Here is a 19,160-nt window from a genome sequence, read left to right as displayed (position 1 = left end):
AAGTGACTGGGCTTTTATTCGCCCCACCCTCCTGAAAAATCTCTAATACTTTTCTGATAGATATATCCTGTTACAACAATGGACCCTTAAATGAATCACAGTTTAACTCTCCTCAGGAAATAAATTTAACTCTCCTTATGAAATGAAATTTAAACTATTCACCCCCAAATTATACACTATTTTTAAAAGCATTTGTCTTTTTGGGCATCACCGATCCATTTCTTAACTCTGACTTGGTGTACTAACCCTCTCCAAAGCGAACCCTCTTCTTGTTCCAGGTGAAATCAGCTTAAGAACCAACCTGAACTGGAAGGCATCTGGTAGAAGGAAAACTCCATCTCCCACCCGGTACTGCACCCCATTTTTTGTTGCCATGCTATAGAACATTTTTCCTTCTGATTCCTCCTGAGGCTCAAGGACTCTGGGGATCTCCTTCTGCCTTGCCTCATCCAAACGAGCGCAACTCATGCAAAACCTGGAAGGGAAGCAGATACCTGTTTTGGATTGGGGAAACCAGAAAAATGTACAAAACCGTCAAATCACCTCACTACCTCCCTGCCCACCCACCTCCCTGCTGGCATTTCCAAGTCTGTACAAACAATTCAAAGCAGATAAAACACCACCGCAATCTAATATCATGCAGTACATGAGCATTTTTTGAGGGTATATGTCCTCACCTCTTGTTAATGCTACTTGATTTACTGCCAGTTGCTCCTTTTGCCTTCTAATACCTCAAATAATCTCACACAAAACTGCCTAGGTTTTGCTTTTTGATTTATTTTTTCTGTCTTCCATCTGACAAGGAATTTAAGAATGGAAACTTTTATATGTTTTCAAAAATATAAAGGCTCCTTTCTTTATCCCAGCAATCTTTGGGAGAAAGCCGAGTGCAACCTGATTAACAGTTCTTGAGATTGAATCCCTGCATGCTATTTTGCAACTCTTGAGTGGAGCCTAACGTAGACACTGTCTCAAATAGATTTGGGATTATGTAGAAATCTGCACATTTATATATTTTATCTTCAGGTTCCCACGCCATTTAGTCTTGTGCACTAACTTGTGTTTGTTGTCTTCTGTGGGCTGGATCTTTGGTGGACTCTCAAACCTAGCATACTCTTGGTCATACCACATTTGGTAGAAATAGGTCCTGCCATCATCTTCCACCATTTTGATCTCCACATCAAGTCCTCCCTATGAGAATATTTGAGGCAGGAGGAGGAGAAAGAAAAACAACAACATACCAATTATCCAATTATTGCAGAGACACAGAACCTACTACAGTTAAGAGAGAAGTTGGCAGAAGAGAGGTAGAGGCCTGGAGCTCTGTGTTTTAATGCCATCTACCAGAAAGACTGCTCTTGATTTCTTACTGCATATTAGAATTAATTAACTTCTGCACTGAATCAGAATAAGCAAGTCAGGAGTCAACACACAGCCCAGCAAAGCTCACCAGGTCTACTTCCTTATCTGGTTCCTCTGCCACGACTTGTATGTTGGCCTTCTACTGACTGTACCTGTCAGCCTCTCATTTGCATCCATGTTGAGCTTATCCTGACAGCAACCCAACAGACGGGTGCCCCAGGGTAAGGCCAATTTTTATAACCTGCACCTGAGGTAGGCTCACCCGTGACAGGGTGTCACTGCTGTCAGTAACCATACTCATGCATGAGAGGGACTGCAGGAGCCCAACGGGCAGGGGTCCAAATTGCAATGGCTATGGTGTCAGGGGCTGCGAGCAAAGGGAGCCTGCCAAGCCCTGCCTTAAGAGCTGGAGCCAGGCAAAGGAAAAAGAGATGTATGGAAGAGGTCAGTCAGTTCCTCAGGCTGTGAACTGCTGCTGGGTTGGACTAGGGAAGATACAGGCGTTCTCCAATAAGCAATCAGTGCCCTGCACTGCAGCTCACCAGCACAACCCCTGAATCACGTGACCAGCCAGGTACCAAACACAGTGCAATCTCCGGGGATGAGAGGGGAGATAATAAAGCAATATAGAAAACCTCCAGAAAGGCTTTATATGCTTCTTTTACTATGCCCATCATCCCCACAAAATGATTTTAAAAAGGGAAGCTGAAATCTGTCTCTAAGCTCTTCCACTGCTGTCATAGCATTATCATCATCCATCATGCAGCCAACAAAAACAAAAAAACAAAAAACACCACACACAAAGAAAAACCATAGCCTCAGAAAGGGAGTCCTCCTTTGGCTTTAGCTGTGGGGAAAAAAAGTGAGGAGGGTGTGCTCTGTATGCTACCTTGAGCTACTGTATGAAAGTCAGGATGTAACCCTAACAAATAAATTAATATTGTAAATAAATAGGTGCCAAAGTAGTGAGATGATTCAACGTACCCCTAAGGACCAGTTCTCCGGAGGAGCCTTATAAAGAACATTGACTTTGCCGTGGATGTAAGACAGCTGCATATCTTCACACTCGTCCACCAAGAAAAGTTCCAGCGGGTCAGATGTTGCTCCCAATACAGTGTCAGTGCCACGGCAAAACCAGTGAACGTGGAACATTGGCCCAGCGCTGGGGTCTTCCCACATGGCCGTGATTCTAGGGGAAGGTGGTGGGGCAGATGAAAGAGAAAGGCAGAACATTGGTTCAACAGGGATACAAACATCACATTTACTGAAGGATTTCCCATTGTTGGGGAATCTGCTTTACCCAAAGTGCTTCCAGAAGAATGATTGGCTGATAATACTTAGAAGAGCACTTAGGTTTGGGAGAAGACGGCTTTCCAGATCTTACCACTCGAGCCTGTGCATGTCAAGCATACCAGACCGCCTTCATCATCCTTTACGGATAGTTTTATAAGAGTAGAGCTGTATTTGCCTATTGTGGCCCATAAGGGGATTGGAATGTGCTGAGGCTGAGAGAGTAGGGCTTACATAAGGCCACCAAGTGAGCACGAAATGTCACTGTTCAGTTTCACAGCCACTACCTTGCAACTATTTCAGACATGAAGCCTGGTCCACCCCTTGTACTAAGCTGCAATAAGGTTGGTTTGGTTTTGACATTGGGTGGTGTGTAAATCCAGCTCACAGTGGTTTCTGCAAAAAGTCTCCATCCCCCTATTTAAAGCAGCCATGGCTTAGCATGATGTATACAGTCAGTTACACAACGAAGTTTCTGACTATCAAAAAGCAAAATGCAAAGATCATAACAGATAATCTCTTTGAACAACATACAAAGAAATGTAGCATAATACAAAACATACAATCAATCTGTTCCACGGTATTTTTATTTATCTAGGTAATACACTTTGTGCATACTTACTCAGAAATAAGTGTGCCTGATAGGGCTTCATTCCAGGTACCTTAGACTAGAGCCTCCCCCTCACCCCCCATTACAGACAAACTCCACAGTCCTTGGATAGTCTTTATGAAAGAACTCAAGTCTGAAATCAGGTCCCAGTCCAATGCCTTTACCTATAGTTCTACCTTAGTTCAGAAGTACATGCATTTATCTCCAAATTGACATACCTTGCAAGATAGAGAGGCTTTGTGGGGTCATCAGGGCTCACAGAAACAAAATCACCAATTTGCAGAGTCTCTGAATCAATGCACACTTTCTGGTAGTAATCCTTCTTACCATCACTCTGCAGACAACAACGAAACAAAAATGGTACAGGAAAAAAAAAGCATGATAAATCCTAGGCTGTATTTGCTCTCTCGCCGTCAGTGTATCACTAAATATCAGCAGAAAAGGAATTATAAGTTTGCCCTGCTAATACTGTATTACGAATGAAAAAAACCAGTCAGGAGTAAAGGCCTTCAGTTTCCAGAATAGCTCAGATTAAAATCTTGTGATAGAGTAGGTTTGTGGTCCTAGTATATTTACTACTACTACTACTAATAATAATAATTTTAAAAAGGCAAAAACTGGATTTCAACTGCAAATGATGCGGAAAACCATCTAGGACTATCAGCCCCTCATGCATGTTGTCTATTTCCCAATCCATTTACGCAAAACTTGGATAACAGCTGTGAAACTCAAGAGGATCCTTGCCAGATGTACGGCTTAAAATGGAACTAAATTCTAGTGTTATTTCTCACACAGAAAGCATACCTTGACAGGGTCTCCCACCCAGGAAATTCGATTCTTGCTTTGCTTTTTTTTCCTCCCTTGCAGCATCTTTTTGGGTGAGGGCATTTCAGGAATGTTATCGTCCACTTCTTCATCTTCATCAGCTTCTTTCACAGCTAGGTTGGGGCACCTAAAGCCACGTTAAGAGAAAAATGTGTATGAAGCTGACAAGTAAAAAGCCCAGCAATTTAGCCTCCCATCTTCTCAAAGAAGAGCCATTAAGTTCTATAAGCTTGTTGGCTGGGGAATTCTGGGAGTTAAAGTCCACACATCTTAAATTTGGCAAGGTTGAGAAACACTGCTCTAGATAAGCAAACAATGCTCCCATTCTGGCTGAACCATTCTGAGCATTGCAATCATACACATCTGGAAGATAACAGGTTGGGAAAAATGTCCCTAGTTCATAAGCCATCTGTTGCCAAAAGCCTGGTGAAACATAACATATATTTTGCTCCCCTACCAGCCCCAATGATCCAGTGGAAGCAGGCTTCTCTTGGGAGGGAGTTTCAGAATTTTCCTCCCAAACCTGACTTCTTCAAGGTAAACTTTTCAATAGTTATGAAGCCGAGGAAGGAACAATCTTAATCATAAACCAACTAATGAAATGCTTGTCAGACTGCCCTTCCCACTAACAACTTAATCCTCCTCTGCCCCCAATACTGGCCCATGAAAATAAAAGTAATAATTACCTCCGATGCAGGCAGGCTTGTTTTGACTTTCCACTCCCACCAAACTTAATCATATCTTGGCAAGCTTTGCATTTGCCACACTCTGGCTGCTGGCAAACCTGGAAAAAGAAAGAAAAAAACACGCACCTGGATCAACAGAAGAATTGTTCTGATGGTGGCCTAATTTCCTTCAAACGTGGCTTGTTCACTTGGAAACTGTTGTTGAATGAGCACTACTGCATGCTTTAAGGACAGGATAAAATCTTACAATCCAAATCAACTTTATTACATCAGGCTATCTAATGACACTATCTTATAAGAGACAGGAAATGCTGACCTCCCTGCTATTAATGGAGATTACTAACTGACCTAAAAACTTTAGAATAAAATTTAGAATAAAATCAGAGGCAAGAAAGAGCAGTTCCTTACTGTCATGCTTCAAATTCATGCAACGTGTAAGGAAAATCCCAGGAAAGGTTGATTTTAATTGGTGGACTATATTGTGAACCTGACAGCTGAATTCTTGCAGAATTTGGGGCATTCTGGCTAGGAGCAATGCAGTGGTAAAATATAAAATGTAAAATAAATACTTTATACCAGAATGTGAATGCGCCTAATAGGCCAAAAATAAAAAAGGGATCAGACAGTAGTGGAAGACACAGAACCTCTACTCTGAATGCTGGAGCCTCAAGACAGCCACGTAAGCCCCCTCCACCTAACCAGCAGCGCCTTCTCCCTGTTGAGCTACCTCACAGACTCCACAGCGCCGCCGCTTTGTAGCATTCTCCTTGTCTTCTTCTTTTTCATTCTTCTCTATTTGCTCAGAGAAGAAGGTGTCAAAGATCAAGTAGACCAACTTGGTTGTGGTGGCCTTGGTGGGCCCTTTATCCTTGTCGATCTTGGTGGGATGCCTGATAGCCTGTCTCCTTGCAGCTCGTCTGGAGAGAGGCAACAAGAGGGAAGAATTAGGCCCTTGGGGGACTTATTTGGGTGCCAGACACCGTGCAGCACAAAACCATGGGACAGAATGAAGCACTAGAGCTGCTTCAAAATGGTTAGAACAGCCTGTCCTCGTTAGATATGCAACACTTCTGGAAATTCTGAAGCAATGGGGAAAAAGGAGGAGTCATTTCTTAAAAATAATTAAATTTAGGGAAATATTAAAAGGTACAGGAACCAGTACTTAAATTGTAGCATCTTTTACCAATACCTTGTTACTTTGTTACTTTATAATACTATATATAGTTTAGTTTGCTTATTAGAGTATTTTGGAGGATTAAAAAAAATACATCATTTTCACCGAATAATTATACATTCATTGATTGGAATTATTTTAGAATGATTTAACATTTTGTATTAAAAGGAGCTCAGGCTGGCTGGGTATATCTCTTCATTCTTGTCTGCTCAGTCAAAGCAGACAGGCAAGAAGTTAATGCTGAAAACAGAAGACACCATCAACACTGAGAAAAGGAAAGGAAGTTACATATTCTGGATGTATGAAATAGCTACAGAAAGCCGTAACTTTCTGAATGCGAGAAAAACTGAAATTCAGTTTATGCACTTTCCCATAATGAAACATTGCCTCAAATTGCTTTATCTTTCCAATCAGAAGTACTATATCATTACAGTTTCTTCTTCCAATCCCTTTTGTTCACTTTGTCCTCTTTGTAGACTTCTGAAAACTGAAGGTTTTCCTGAGATAAGCTTTTCTTTCATATGTTAGTTTATTTCATGACTTGATGTATTTCCAAATGCTGACCAATATACATTTTGTAAAACCTTGTGGGTACAGAATTTGCTATTGCTTAAAGCCAGACCAACGTTGAGAAGGTGTTTGTTGCAAGATAGGCACTTTTCTGGAGCCAGCGAACCCACAGACAATCCAACAGCCTCCTACCTTTTCCCCAGGGTGACTCCTGCCAGCTTAATCAGGTCCCTCATGCAGGGCGTGATGAGGACTGGAGGCTCATCGCTGTCCCCAGCCTCATCGTAGCTCTCCACCTGCTCCACTACAAACTGGGCATGTCGCAGAAGGGAATCTTCAGTGAAACGGTTGAAGTTCAGTCCGGCAGGAGGAACGGTGGTCTGGAGAGAATGAGAAGCAGGAACCCAACTATGGTTTTCAGAAGACTATGCAGGAGAAACGGCATAAATGAGCTGCCTCCCCCCAGCCCCCAACACAGGTTCCATCTCTTTTCTCAGGTTCCTGATCTTCAAAAGCTGCTCAGGATTTGGGAAAGGCAGCTTGGAGGAGGGGATGCATTACTGGACTAAGACTGAGGAAACCCAGGTTCAAATCCCCATTTTACCAGGTGGCTTTTTCTCAGGCCAGTCCAACACACAGTAATGTTATAAGATACAAACAGGGAAGCTGGCTAGTATTATATACTACCTTCAATTCCTTAAAGAAAAAGCAGGATATTTACATTCACTAACTTTGTGACCCCAAATACTTACGCTTTTTAACTACAGTATCAGGAAAAAGAAACTCTTGTTACCATTTTGTAACTGTCCAATTCAGTTAGCAACACAATGGATCCTTCAATTTATTTAATGAAAGTAAATTTTTAGAAATAGAATACCGCTACGGCAAAATGCAGTTATGGAAAAAACCCTACCCCATAGCATTGATGATGAGGTAGGTAGGTAGGTAGGTAGGTAGATATATATATATTTGGTCCCTTTGAATCAGTCTTGACTCCTCTCAACTGCCTGCACAAAATCCTGCAGTTTTCTTGGCAACATTTTTGGAAGTGGTTTGCCCTTTCATTTTTACTAGGGCTGAGAGAGAATGACTGGCCCACAGCCACCCGTCTGGCTTTGTGCCTAAGGCAGGACTAGAATTTACGGTCTCCTGGTTTCTTGCCTGGTGCCTTAACAACTACAAGTTCTTGTAAAGTAAATGTATGGTAGGATAGGGAACTGAGGCCCATCAAATATTGCTGAAATCAAGTTCCAAGCACCCCTCATTAACCGTGCTGGCTGAAGCTGTAGAAAGTTGTAGTTCAGCAAGATCTAAAGGGCAACAGCTTTCCCACCTTCAGAAGAACTTGAAGCAAGGGGCCCATCCTATTCATTTCCTTTTATTCTGATTGGTGACAGCATTCCATGATCTGAGGGCTGAAACGTTCTTTAAGTCCTGAGAAGCAAAATAATATTTGGAAACAGCTCAGGCAAACACCTCCTTGATTCACTGGGGTATAAGAAGGAGGAGAGGGAAAGCACAATCAGACTTGCAGCATTCTATTAGTATAGGTTACCTCAATAAATTATAGTTGTAATCTTCCTGTAGAGTTGATTTCCTAGTCAGCTCTACCTAGCTGAGCTGACATCAGTCTTCAGCCCATTTTGCCTAGGTAACAGTTCTTGTATATTTCTGTCAAGGTCATCTAGCTCTCTTGCTACATTTGGGAAGCAAAGACCTGATAAGCCAAGTATTGTATCTACAGCTTCACAGTCTGGTGTTATGCATTCTGAGAACAATCACTATATTGGCATCTTCTTTTACATCAGACGAAAAATGAAGTTTCCTTGCTTAGTCAGACTAACCTCTATCTTATTCAGCAAGTCCTCATAGCTGACATCAGGATTGTTCTGCAAGAATTCAACAACAATCTTGCTCATGTAAATTTTCTCCTGCATCAGTGCAAAGATGGGAGCATATTCCTCACTAGGTTCCATCAGGATGTAATCTGCAAAGGCTAGAAAACAATGCAAATGCACGTCCAGTTAACGGGACCTGGGTGAAAACATACATATAACTGGGAACACAACCTATTATTTTCGAAGTTCTAAACACATAACTATGGATTGCAATCAGCTGCTTTGTACCTTTCCCAAAGAACATACATATTAAGCCTGGGAGCATATGCCCTTCATTGGATGAAACAAGCACAAGGTGGCAAAATAATTGTGAATTTAGAAGAGTTGTTGTTTCTACTATACTAGAGCATTTAAACAGATTGCAATGTGGAAGGTGTGTTAGGGAAGGATAGCAGAAGCATGGAAGAATGTTTTGGTTCAGCCAGACTCAGTTCTGTCTGCCTGACTGCAGCCCAATACACTTTGAACCCAGCATGTAAGAGAAACACAACTGACGCCTCTGAGAATCAAGCCCTGCCAATGGTTTCTCCAACTTGCCCCAATGACCTTACCTGTGGTGAAGCCAATTAAAGCCTTCTCCCCTCCATCAAAACCAGTGATCCACCAAGCATTGATGGGGCCCATTTTTCTGGCTCGGACACCACCTGAAACAGTAACAGAAACAAAAAGGAAATTTAACCCATCTCCATGCTTTTCGAGACTATTATTGTTATTGTAATATTTATTCCACTTTTCTCGAGTATTAGTAAATTTCCAACTTTTTATAACTTAATTATCAGATCAGATATATGTGTACAACTCTGAGTAGTGGAAATGACCTTGATATTTTCTCACTCTTTGCTTTCTTTTAGGACAAAGATGCACAATCTAACCACACCATATGCAATCCCGGTGCTTTCAGCATGGCTCCCGGAACTGTTGCAAATCACACTGTGATTTTTAATGTGGTAAAAATGATTAGGAAATGATTGTGTTAATTGAAATTGTCTTGGTCCTAGGAGACCACTCAAAGTGCAACTATACCCTTGGCCCAAAAGAGGTTGCATATTCCTACCCTAGAAGTCTAAAAATTCTTGGTCTACCTGCAAGTTTTCAGTTTAGTCCCCAAATATATACTTGAGTTTAGTGTGAGCTCTGTCCGCTGATTTGTCTTTGGCTTGCTCTTGAAAAGTCTCAGATCTCAAGTTTTAATTGAAACAAAGCTTCTGAACTTCTGTCCCAAATGATACAAGCAACACACATTAAGTGTCACTTTGGCTTTTTGTGGTGTAAAATGGCAATAGTTCCTAACTTCCTTTCCAGGTGTTTATTTATTTATTGCTTTTTGAAACTGAAAGGCCCAATTCTTCAATGTCTTATAAAATGTGGAAGTAGTTCCTGTCTACTTGACATGAGGGTTTTTTGGGGGTTTTTTGGTGTCTTCAAGTCAGTTTTTGACTCCCAGTGACTGCCTGGACAAGTCCGTGCAGTTTTCCTGGCAAGGTTTTTCAGAAGTGGTTTGCCCTTGCCTCCTTTCTAGGGCTGAGAGAGAGTGACTGGCCCAAGGTCACCCAGGCATCAGTTTTTCACTGATGCAAATATTACATGAGATAAATACTTTTTAATATATCTGAAGATGATGACTTAAAAGATTCCATCTGTTAGCTACGGTCAGCTGGAAGCTTCTGGAAATCCAAGAACTTACAGCCAGGAGGAAACTGATCCCCATTCTGGAAATTCTAGAGAGTCAGATTTTACACAAACCTCAGGCTGCAAAATAGTAACTGGATAAAGATATAGGAATCTTACTTCCTTAGCCTTGCACCAAGGAAGCCCCTGTTTCTCTTACCATCCAGGCAAGGATTATCATCATATATTGGCTTCACAGCACCACTGAAGTAGAGTTCAATATTCCTTTCTATGAGACCAGTATCAAATGGACACAGATGACCTTTTCGATCATATACACTGTAGAGAGAATGTAATGGTTGATTTTGATCAATTGTACATTTGCTATTTATTATAGCCAAATACAAACCTACAGCCAACATATATATATATATATATTACTATATACACAGAACAGTTCCCATATAACAAGGCAATATACATGTCAACTAAGGACCTGTGCCTTTGCAGCGAAGAATCAAAGGAAGTGGTGACAGAAAGAGAATAGGTAAAGGTGGAATAAGTTAGGGAAAGTGAATGATGGCCATGAGGAGAGCATGTTTGTGTATTTACAAGGGCTTTTATCACTTGCATCAAAACAAATCTAAGCAGCTTGCAAAATTCACATTGTGCAGCTGGGCAGGAACCAGACTCTGCTGTAGACTCTGGCTTTGATCCAAGAATGCAGCCTTGTATCGGCAGGGAAGGTCCTCTCACTGGAAGACCATTCTACACCACCCAGAAAACCTTCATTTCCCCTTGCTAGCACAAGTAGAACTTCAGACTGGAGACATTTCCTGCATTATTTTAAATTTATGCTATTTTCATGGGGCAGGTACCACTGTATAATTTTGCAGATCTCAAATATCAAAAAACAAATGGTTTTGTTTCAAGTATTTTTTTGTTTATTTGGCATGATTTTGGACATTAAATCTATCCAACCCTCCCTCTCTTTTTAACTGGGGGAAAAAAAGATTTGGAAGTTCTTAACACCATATAATTGTGTTGCGTATATTATGACACCTATGGACCCCATCTTGCCAACCCTCCATTCTTGTCCACAGTCTTCTTGCACTCAGACAGTAAGAACTATACCAGTGGGTATCAGTAACAATCTCCATTAGTCATGTCAATTGTTGTATATATCTATTTTAGGCCTTATATTAAGTTTTCATCTCTGCAAACTGATGGGAAACTGCAGTTTTCAGCACTCATGCTTAGAAGGGGCTTAGAAGGACTGCCGAAAGGGGACTTGGGAATCAGAATTACCCATCCCTGAAACAGGGAGAAAGAACATTAAAAGGGCAAGTTCAACTTAATCTAAACAAGTTTAAAGTAATGCATACTGGGACAAATCAATCAATCTGTCTGTCTGTCTGTCCATCCATCCAGCCAAATTCATGTTGGGGTTTGCTCAAGAAAAATACTTTGATTATTAAGCCCAGCTGTCCAAAAAGAACTGAACATCAAATCTCCAATATGATAATAAGAATTATAAGAATATATGGTGAGATCACATATGGAATACTGTATATCTTTCTGAACACTATACCTCAAAAAGGATATTGTAGATCTGGAAAAGGGCAACCAAAATGATCAATGAGCCACAGTACTTCACTAATGACAAAATATTTGGGCCTTTTTATCTTAGAAAACAGGCAAGTAATAAAGGGGAAGGACATGAGAGATTTATAAAAGTATACAGTACATGATATGAAGAAAGTAGACAAGATGTTTCTGTCTCTCACAAATCAGAATCATTCAGTGAAGATGAGTAGTGGGAGAGTCAAAATAGATAAAATGAAGTACATCTTCATTGTTTAATTAAGGCATGGATTTAATAAGCACAAGTTTTATTACAAGTTACAATACTGATCACCCATGACTTTCAAAGATGATACAAATTTATGGAGGCCTTGGTGCTACTAGTTATGCTTGGGTATATATTTATTGTCTCCAACATTAGAGGCAGTAAACTTCTTGATGTCAGTATCTGGAGAAATTAAGTGGGATGATGCTATTGCATTCACATCCTGCTGGTAGCATCTGGATGGCCATTATGGGAATGGAATGCTGGACCAGACAGGCATTTAATCTGATCTAGGATTGCTTCTTTTATGTCAGTATGCACTTAAGATGGACATTTCATGTCTTTGCCATTCTTCCAGCTTTTTCAAAACTAACTTCCAATTCTGGTATCTTAAATCCCACCCCAAATCACTGTCAACTATTTTATCCAGCAGACAGTCAAGTAGATTCTCATTTGTAATAGCACGGCTCTCTGGGCTGGAAGGAACTAGACTTTACAAACTTTTAAAGCGAAGCTATTACCTGTTTCCTTTCTGACTATCTACCTGTCCATATAAATCCTCTTTCCTAAATACTTTATGAGCAGAATCCTCATTCAAACTTGTTAGCAGAAGCCGTTCTGGGGAAGAAATGGTGAACTGATGACGAAAAGTGAAGCTGATGACTGCAGCAGAATGAAGAGCTGGCGAGTAGACTGGCTCTTTGTAATTCCTCTCTGGATAAGGAGAAGACTTGAAATTGCCCACTAGTGTTCCACAGTTGCTCCCTGTGAGTAGACCACATGACAGCGGTCTCTGGCAGGTTTAGAGCCCTGGGAGACAAGGGAATAGCTACCTCGTTCAAACCACGGTCGGTGCCTTTAAAAGGATTATGGGTTCGCATAATCACTTTTGGAAATTGCTTTTAACTGCTTTTCAGCTATTAGGAACCTTTGAATTGATAAGTTTTACAGCACTGAGTGAGTTTCCTTCAATCCTTAGCAAAAGAAGTTTTAAATACAAGTTTAAGGACTTAATTTTTTTTTCTGCAATAAACCGCAAAAGGGTGATTAAAAGTTTGATTTTAGAAAGTTACAAATGGACTAAGGGTCTACATAAATTTGAAATAAAATTTTGGAATTAATTATAAAGAATCTTTCCAGTGGGAAAATGCTTTTGTTTTGAATTCTTTAAAAAAACATAATAAGATAAGACTTTAAAAATTGGACACTAGAGGGACCTAGAAAGAACTAAAGATTACAATTAAAGAAGAACGCTCAAACTCAACTTACTAATACAAAATGAAGCAAAATATTTTAACATTGGACATATTGAAGGATGTTTTTGAACAAAAGACCTAGAAGTTAATTTTAAGAGTGTCTGCCTCTAAAGATGGACCGTATTTAAAAGATGCTATGGAAGAGGGAGAAGTATTACCTGACATGATTGAGTTGAAAGTTTTTAAGAATTTAAAAGGCAGAATTTAAAATGACAGGCTACGAGAATGACATGGAAAAAGATGTTATATGGACATATGAAAGAAACCGGCTGATGTCTTCATAGTTAAAAGGGATATACAAATAACAAACCAAGAGAGTGACCTGGATAATTTTTCTATATTGGATTTACAAAAGAGGCTTGTTAAAGCTTTGAAGAATTTTGCGAGAAGGGACAAAGAAAAAAATGAAAATAAATAATAGGACATTATTTGAAGGGTCTAAAGATCAAGATTGTTAGAAGTAAAAGGAAAGAATATAAAGTTGGTTTATTTGATCAAGGATAAAATAGATATGTTGTTATCTCTGGTAACCCTTAATGGATCTTTGCTGACATCAGGACTGAAATGACGAGGTTTTATGGATTTGTTTATAGATAAGAGATGTGATGTGGGAAGAAGAGATCATTTGTTGTATTTTAAGAGAAGGTGATAAGTTACTAAAATTGTTTATATGCTGGGATGAAGGCGAAGTCACATCTTTATATATTTCTTCTCTTTTTCTTTACTATTTTTTTCTTTTCTTTTTTCTTTCCCTTTTTTCTCTCTTTTTCTTTTCCACACCTTCTATTTTTTCTTTCTATTCTTTTCTTTTTTCAGTTTGTATAAGTTTTATTGTTGTAAATTGTAATCTTTAATAAAATTACTATAAAAAACTTGTTAGCAGAAGCTTACTTAATGAGAAAAAAAATCCATGGGGTTTTTAATCTCCCCAAAGCACCTTCCAATCTACACTTTACAGTGAATCTGAATGAAGTTTTACCTGAAAAATGTCACTTTGTGCTGGGGCAGGTCATCATAGCTCTCAAATCCATCTTCATTGGCATCAAAAATGGACAGGCGTTCATCTGTCAACATCTCTGGTTCATCCAACTAGGAAAACAGAATATTTTGTCTTCATTCTGACAACATTCAAATGAGAAAGTTTTGACTTTCATCTGCAAAGTGGACTGACTTACTGCATCATCAGGATCCCCCTGAAAGAACTTCAGATCAGGGTCATCCAAGTACTGCCTGCATTCAATGCACTTGGGAGGGGTCGTCTAGAAGAAAAAGGCATGACAGAAAACTTTAACTCTGTCCAGAATCAAGGACATCAGAAATGTCTCATGATTTCAGGAATCTCTGCTGAATCTAATTTTGAGAGCAATATATTGGAACATGTAATTAACATATTGCAGTTTACATGAATGCACAAATACTCTGCTTTTCAGTACTTGCTGCCTTTTAATTCAGGGATGGGTCTTTGCACGCTGCTGAATTTCAGTGGCAGATGCAGGGCATTCCAGCTGTCACAGGATGGCACTTGAGGGGCTACATGTGGCATTACCCACCTTTGCTTTAATGAAGAACCCTAAGATGATTTTAACCCTAGCTGCTCTAAAATATTTATGTATTTAGTTGCCAGCTTGTTCTGTTTTCCTCCAAATTAAAGTGGACCCAAGGTATTTATGGAGAACAGACGATAAAATCAAATAGCTTTTGAAATTCCTGTGCTGCTCTGTAAGCTTCTTTTATAAATAATCAAATTTACCATTTTACAAAAACATACCACATTGAATTGAGATGCTCTTGTGTGGAGGTGAATCAGAGATGTGGTATTAGCATTCCGAAAGGAGACTTAAGTAAATGTTGTAGAAAAAGTACACAGCTAGAAGACTGAACTGAGGTAATCAGGAACCCAGATATTTTATAATAGGTTAATGTTATTTTCAAATACTATGTAATTACTACTTCACACAAACAGAGGGCAATGGTATTTAAAAGCACACCCATCCACAAAGCTAGAGAACACATTGACAGGGACACATTGCATAGCAGTGTATTTTTTTTGAAAAATTAAAAAAAGTAATATGTTTTTTTGTAAATTCAAGAATTTTACAGAGCGCATAGAATTATTGCTGCTCAGAGGGTAGATTCCAAGAACCATAAATTTTGCTGTAGGTTCAGGTATTGTACTAAGCCATAGCTTGTTTTAGCCATGGATGGTTAACAAGCCATAATCTATAGAGTACAAGCAACACAGCTGAATTTATGCATTGGCTTTCACTTAATGTAAAAGTGAATGTAAAATCATTCACATTATGATTTAATGTGATTGTTTAGTTTCAGTAACTGTAGATTATTTCAGGCTTCTCCAAGCTTGTGCCTTTCAGATATATTGTACTACAATGTTCATGTTAGCTGGAGAATTGCAGGAGTTGAAAGGCATCAGGTTGGGAAGGGCTGACTGTTTACCAATGACAGGCAGGAGGTAATGCCAAATATTTCCAGAGCAACTTACAAAGAAACATTGCTAAGCACACAATAAAACAACCATTAGCAAATAGCAGCATGATTATCTATAGCCTCTCACCATGCAGTTAAGATGGTTGTACCTTGCTCCTCTTCTTACTCAAATACTGAGCAGATTCTGACCATTTCTCATAAAGTTTTACGTAGTATATGGGAGTCCTTTAGAACTTTTGCTATTATATTTTTGGCCAAAAATGTTCATGTTTTGGTGAACATTTAATAGCTTTCACCAAAACAATGGCAGCGACAGGTAATTAAAACATGTTTCTCAGCCAAATATATATATATGCAGTATGGTTTACTATCCAAGAGGGTACCATCTGCACCAAACTGCTTTCAACATTCAGCTTCATTTTAGCAAATAAAGTGTAGGTAAGTAGTTTAGTCAATTTTTTTATTCATTAAACAAACAAAACCCACAAAAACAAAATGTCTACTTACTTTAACAGGAGTGACAGTTTTAATCTGATTTGCCTCTTCTTTTATCTCAGACCTGGGGAGTGGGGACACACATAATGACAGAAGTAGGGAAATTACAGGCTATTATAACATTGTTTAAGTAATTTGTTACAGATTTTGTAAAGTGCTTGGATTCCAATAACCAACAGTAGCATATTTGTGGTGTTATTAATGTGGTGCCTTTTATCTTATTGCAAGATTACTTACCACCATCCTGTAATCAAAAGGTGGGATATAAATCTAAATGTACATGCACTGTATTTCTTTGAACAAAGAAGCTCAGGAAAATCTAAATTTGCCAAGGAGGTAGATAACTGGCTATACTATAGTAACATTTGCACTATTATGGAAACAGAAGAGACTGGCATATGCTCCAGTTCTATAATTATTACTTCCAGTCTCTGAGTAACATGATAAAGCACTGGGCAAATGCTGAACTTTTCATTAAAGAAGCCTTTTCTGTTCTGGTGGGAATATAACATTCCCTGTCTTTTAATCATTGCAAACTCCATGCTTTCTACTACTCATGCTTTCTACCACCCATATAAAATTTCCCCCTCCATTTCGTTTTCACAGCTAATTTCATAGAGTGCCACATCTACTTAAATACAGGAACCTAAGTATGATTAAAGGGCCCATTTTTTACACAGCCAAGATTACCAAAGTTTAAAAAAACATAGGAACTATCTTCATTACTCTTTTACCTTTCTCTACTCAGAAGAAGAATGTTCTGCTGCAAAAACACAGCAGCGATATTTCCTCCAAACTTCAGTAAGTTATACAAGATCAGAGATGGCCCTTCTGATGTTGCTAAAGTACAACAGCCAACACACCATGCTAATGCTGACTAAGCCTGCTTAGAAATGTAGTTCTGCAACAACTGTAGACCTATAGGTTCCCCACCCCTGTGCTAGATATTATAGATCTGAAGGGGAATAGATGACTGCAGGGTGATCACATGCAAAAAGGATACAGCCCTTACATCTTAAGTTGATATGAAAAAGAGAAAATGCAACACCCTTTCCAGGTGAGGAATCTAAGTGGGGTTGGGTCTACAACTTCAATAATTCCTTCCAGCATGGCTAAAAATTCTAGGAAATGTGGTTCCATAAACCTAGAGACCACCAAATTAGTGAAATCCAAGATACAGAATGTACAACAAGCAACATTTGCAATGCCGCCTGCATTAAAAGTTCAGGAATCCCTGCCTGCATTATTCACATTTGAGGTCATTGTTCTGGATAACTGCTAAAAGGCTGTGGAGAGGAAAGTACTTCAGATCTCAAATGTCCAGTCAACAGTACTTACCCTTCTTTGGTTTCGGTTCTGATTCTTTTCTCATCTTGTTCCTTGAGAAGGAAATGGAAAACAAAAAACATTGAAAAGTTGGCAATTTAACCAAAAGTTGGTTAATTTTTTTTCTAATTACTGGAAAAAGATGCGGCTCAAAGCTTGAAGCCAGATTTGGTTAGCATCAGTAAACATCTCCCTCACAAAAGGGCAACACTATAATATTAAATCCAAAATTAATTTGTCCTGGGTGGTTCATGTTGCACAGTAAGGTATTCAGGTGGACAAGAGAACTAAACTTTTAAAGGATTTCATAAGCCTTCCCTAACCCTCAGATGGGTTAAGCTGGAAGTTCCAGCCAGCACATCCAGAGGATGCCAAATGGGAGAAGACTAAGTTACAAGCATACCTTTTCTCCAGACAGTTCCTCCTCTTCCTCTTCCTCCTCATTTTCTGCATTACTTTCTTGTTTTAGCTCTCCATTCACCTCATCTGATTTGCGCTTATTGGACCTATTGTGATTAACCAAAAATGGATGCATAAAATATAAAAAATTAATCTAAGGAGTTGTTCATAGTACATATTAATGAGAGAAGAAAAACAAAGCTAAGGAAAATGAGATCAGTCCCATCCTTCTCCCAACTTTTTCATTCCATTCTCCCCAAACTGTTCCTCTTTCTAAAAACTGATCAGGCTCAGTCATTTATGGTAGAGCGTAATATGTAGCTAAATGCATGCCTATACTTTGGCTCTCCAGTGTGGATCTAATATATTATCTGTAATAATATATGCTCCTGATACTGTAACAATAAGGTCTGCTTTCAATCATTGTTGCACCATACTTGGAAGAGACCATCTACAGGTAGACCTTGCTTACCAACTGCCTCGTGTAGTGACCATTTGAAATTACAACGGTGCTGAAAAAATAACTTTGCAACCAAGATGCACATTTACAACCTTCACAGCATCTCTCTCTGTCATGTCTTTGCCATTACAGTCAGTTAGTACACCTTATCCATGCCTGATCTGTTTTTTTTTCTTCCCCCGCCCCTCGCAGAGTGGAGAGATTGGAGAGGAAGTGATTACAAGTGAGGGTGGGAGAGTGGGGAAAAAAAGCTGAAGTAAAATCATAAGCACAGCCATGGTCACATGATTTTTCATTAGCAACTGAGTTGTTGGTCCCAATTCTGGTTGCTAAAAAAGGACTACCTGTACCGTTACTGAAATCACTGATTAGGAACCAGCAATTGTCATTACAAGCTATCTCCAGACTCTCTGCGAAGGTCCCATTTGCTGATGCCTGCCCTTGCTTCAGGACAGTCTGCTGCTCTATTTCTCACTGGAAGTATATACCCCTCTATTTATCACTGCCTACTCCTCAGCATTAAGCACTTCAATGCAAGTGGTCAGGTGGCAATTGGAGTAAAGGGAAAAAAGAAAAAAGAGCTTACAAATGTCAATAAAGAATCAGAAGAGGCATAAACATGAAAGTACAAGAAAGCCGCACCAGGGTTTCACACAATTTACTCACCCTTTGGAAAAAAGAGCCACTATGGTTGGCTGCTTGCCAGAACTACGGGTGATCCTGGAGCTGGTTGAGGTTCCTGCAAATTCATATAAAAAATGTTGCCAGGCAGGAATTATGGCTGTCATTTTAAAAATGTTTAATGCAGGCTCTACACCCCTGATTTAAAGGAACACATCTAGTCTCCATGGATTATGCCCCAGTAAGGCAGTGGTTGTCTGCTGCAATACCACAGGGATTTCTTAGGCTGCGATAAGAGAGTGAGTATATGCACGGTATGTGAGTATGCAAAAATCTAGACATCATT

The 19,160-nt window shown here is 39.4% G+C and overlaps 1 protein-coding gene across 3 annotated transcripts in view; it reads right to left on the bottom strand.

Moving 5' to 3' along the window:
* The window catches only part of DNMT1 (DNA methyltransferase 1), a 42,414-nt gene that overhangs the window by 14,010 nt on the left and 9,244 nt on the right, over positions 1-19,160 (bottom strand). For all 3 annotated transcript variants that reach the window (XM_007427909.3, XM_007427910.3, XM_007427911.3), the window contains exons 5-21: positions 18,860-18,932; positions 17,738-17,840; positions 17,347-17,387; positions 16,021-16,072; positions 14,244-14,327; positions 14,048-14,157; positions 10,184-10,302; positions 8,907-8,999; positions 8,302-8,453; positions 6,650-6,837; positions 5,501-5,690; positions 4,774-4,871; positions 4,067-4,214; positions 3,481-3,596; positions 2,347-2,551; positions 1,058-1,191; positions 302-475 (exon numbers count right to left, since the gene is read on the bottom strand). In XM_007427909.3, the coding sequence (XP_007427971.2) occupies positions 302-475; positions 1,058-1,191; positions 2,347-2,551; positions 3,481-3,596; positions 4,067-4,214; positions 4,774-4,871; positions 5,501-5,690; positions 6,650-6,837; positions 8,302-8,453; positions 8,907-8,999; positions 10,184-10,302; positions 14,048-14,157; positions 14,244-14,327; positions 16,021-16,072; positions 17,347-17,387; positions 17,738-17,840; positions 18,860-18,932 (2,080 nt within the window). The remainder of the gene's footprint in view (positions 1-301; positions 476-1,057; positions 1,192-2,346; positions 2,552-3,480; positions 3,597-4,066; positions 4,215-4,773; positions 4,872-5,500; positions 5,691-6,649; positions 6,838-8,301; positions 8,454-8,906; positions 9,000-10,183; positions 10,303-14,047; positions 14,158-14,243; positions 14,328-16,020; positions 16,073-17,346; positions 17,388-17,737; positions 17,841-18,859; positions 18,933-19,160) is intronic.

The sequence above is a fragment of the Python bivittatus genome, unplaced genomic scaffold (assembly GCF_059951505.1).
Source record: "Python bivittatus isolate LINGU-HERP-01145 unplaced genomic scaffold, Pbiv_v1 ctg000220_np1212, whole genome shotgun sequence".
Classification (NCBI taxonomy): domain Eukaryota; kingdom Metazoa; phylum Chordata; class Lepidosauria; order Squamata; family Pythonidae; genus Python; species Python bivittatus.
This window is presented reverse-complemented; position numbering and strand designations above follow the sequence as displayed.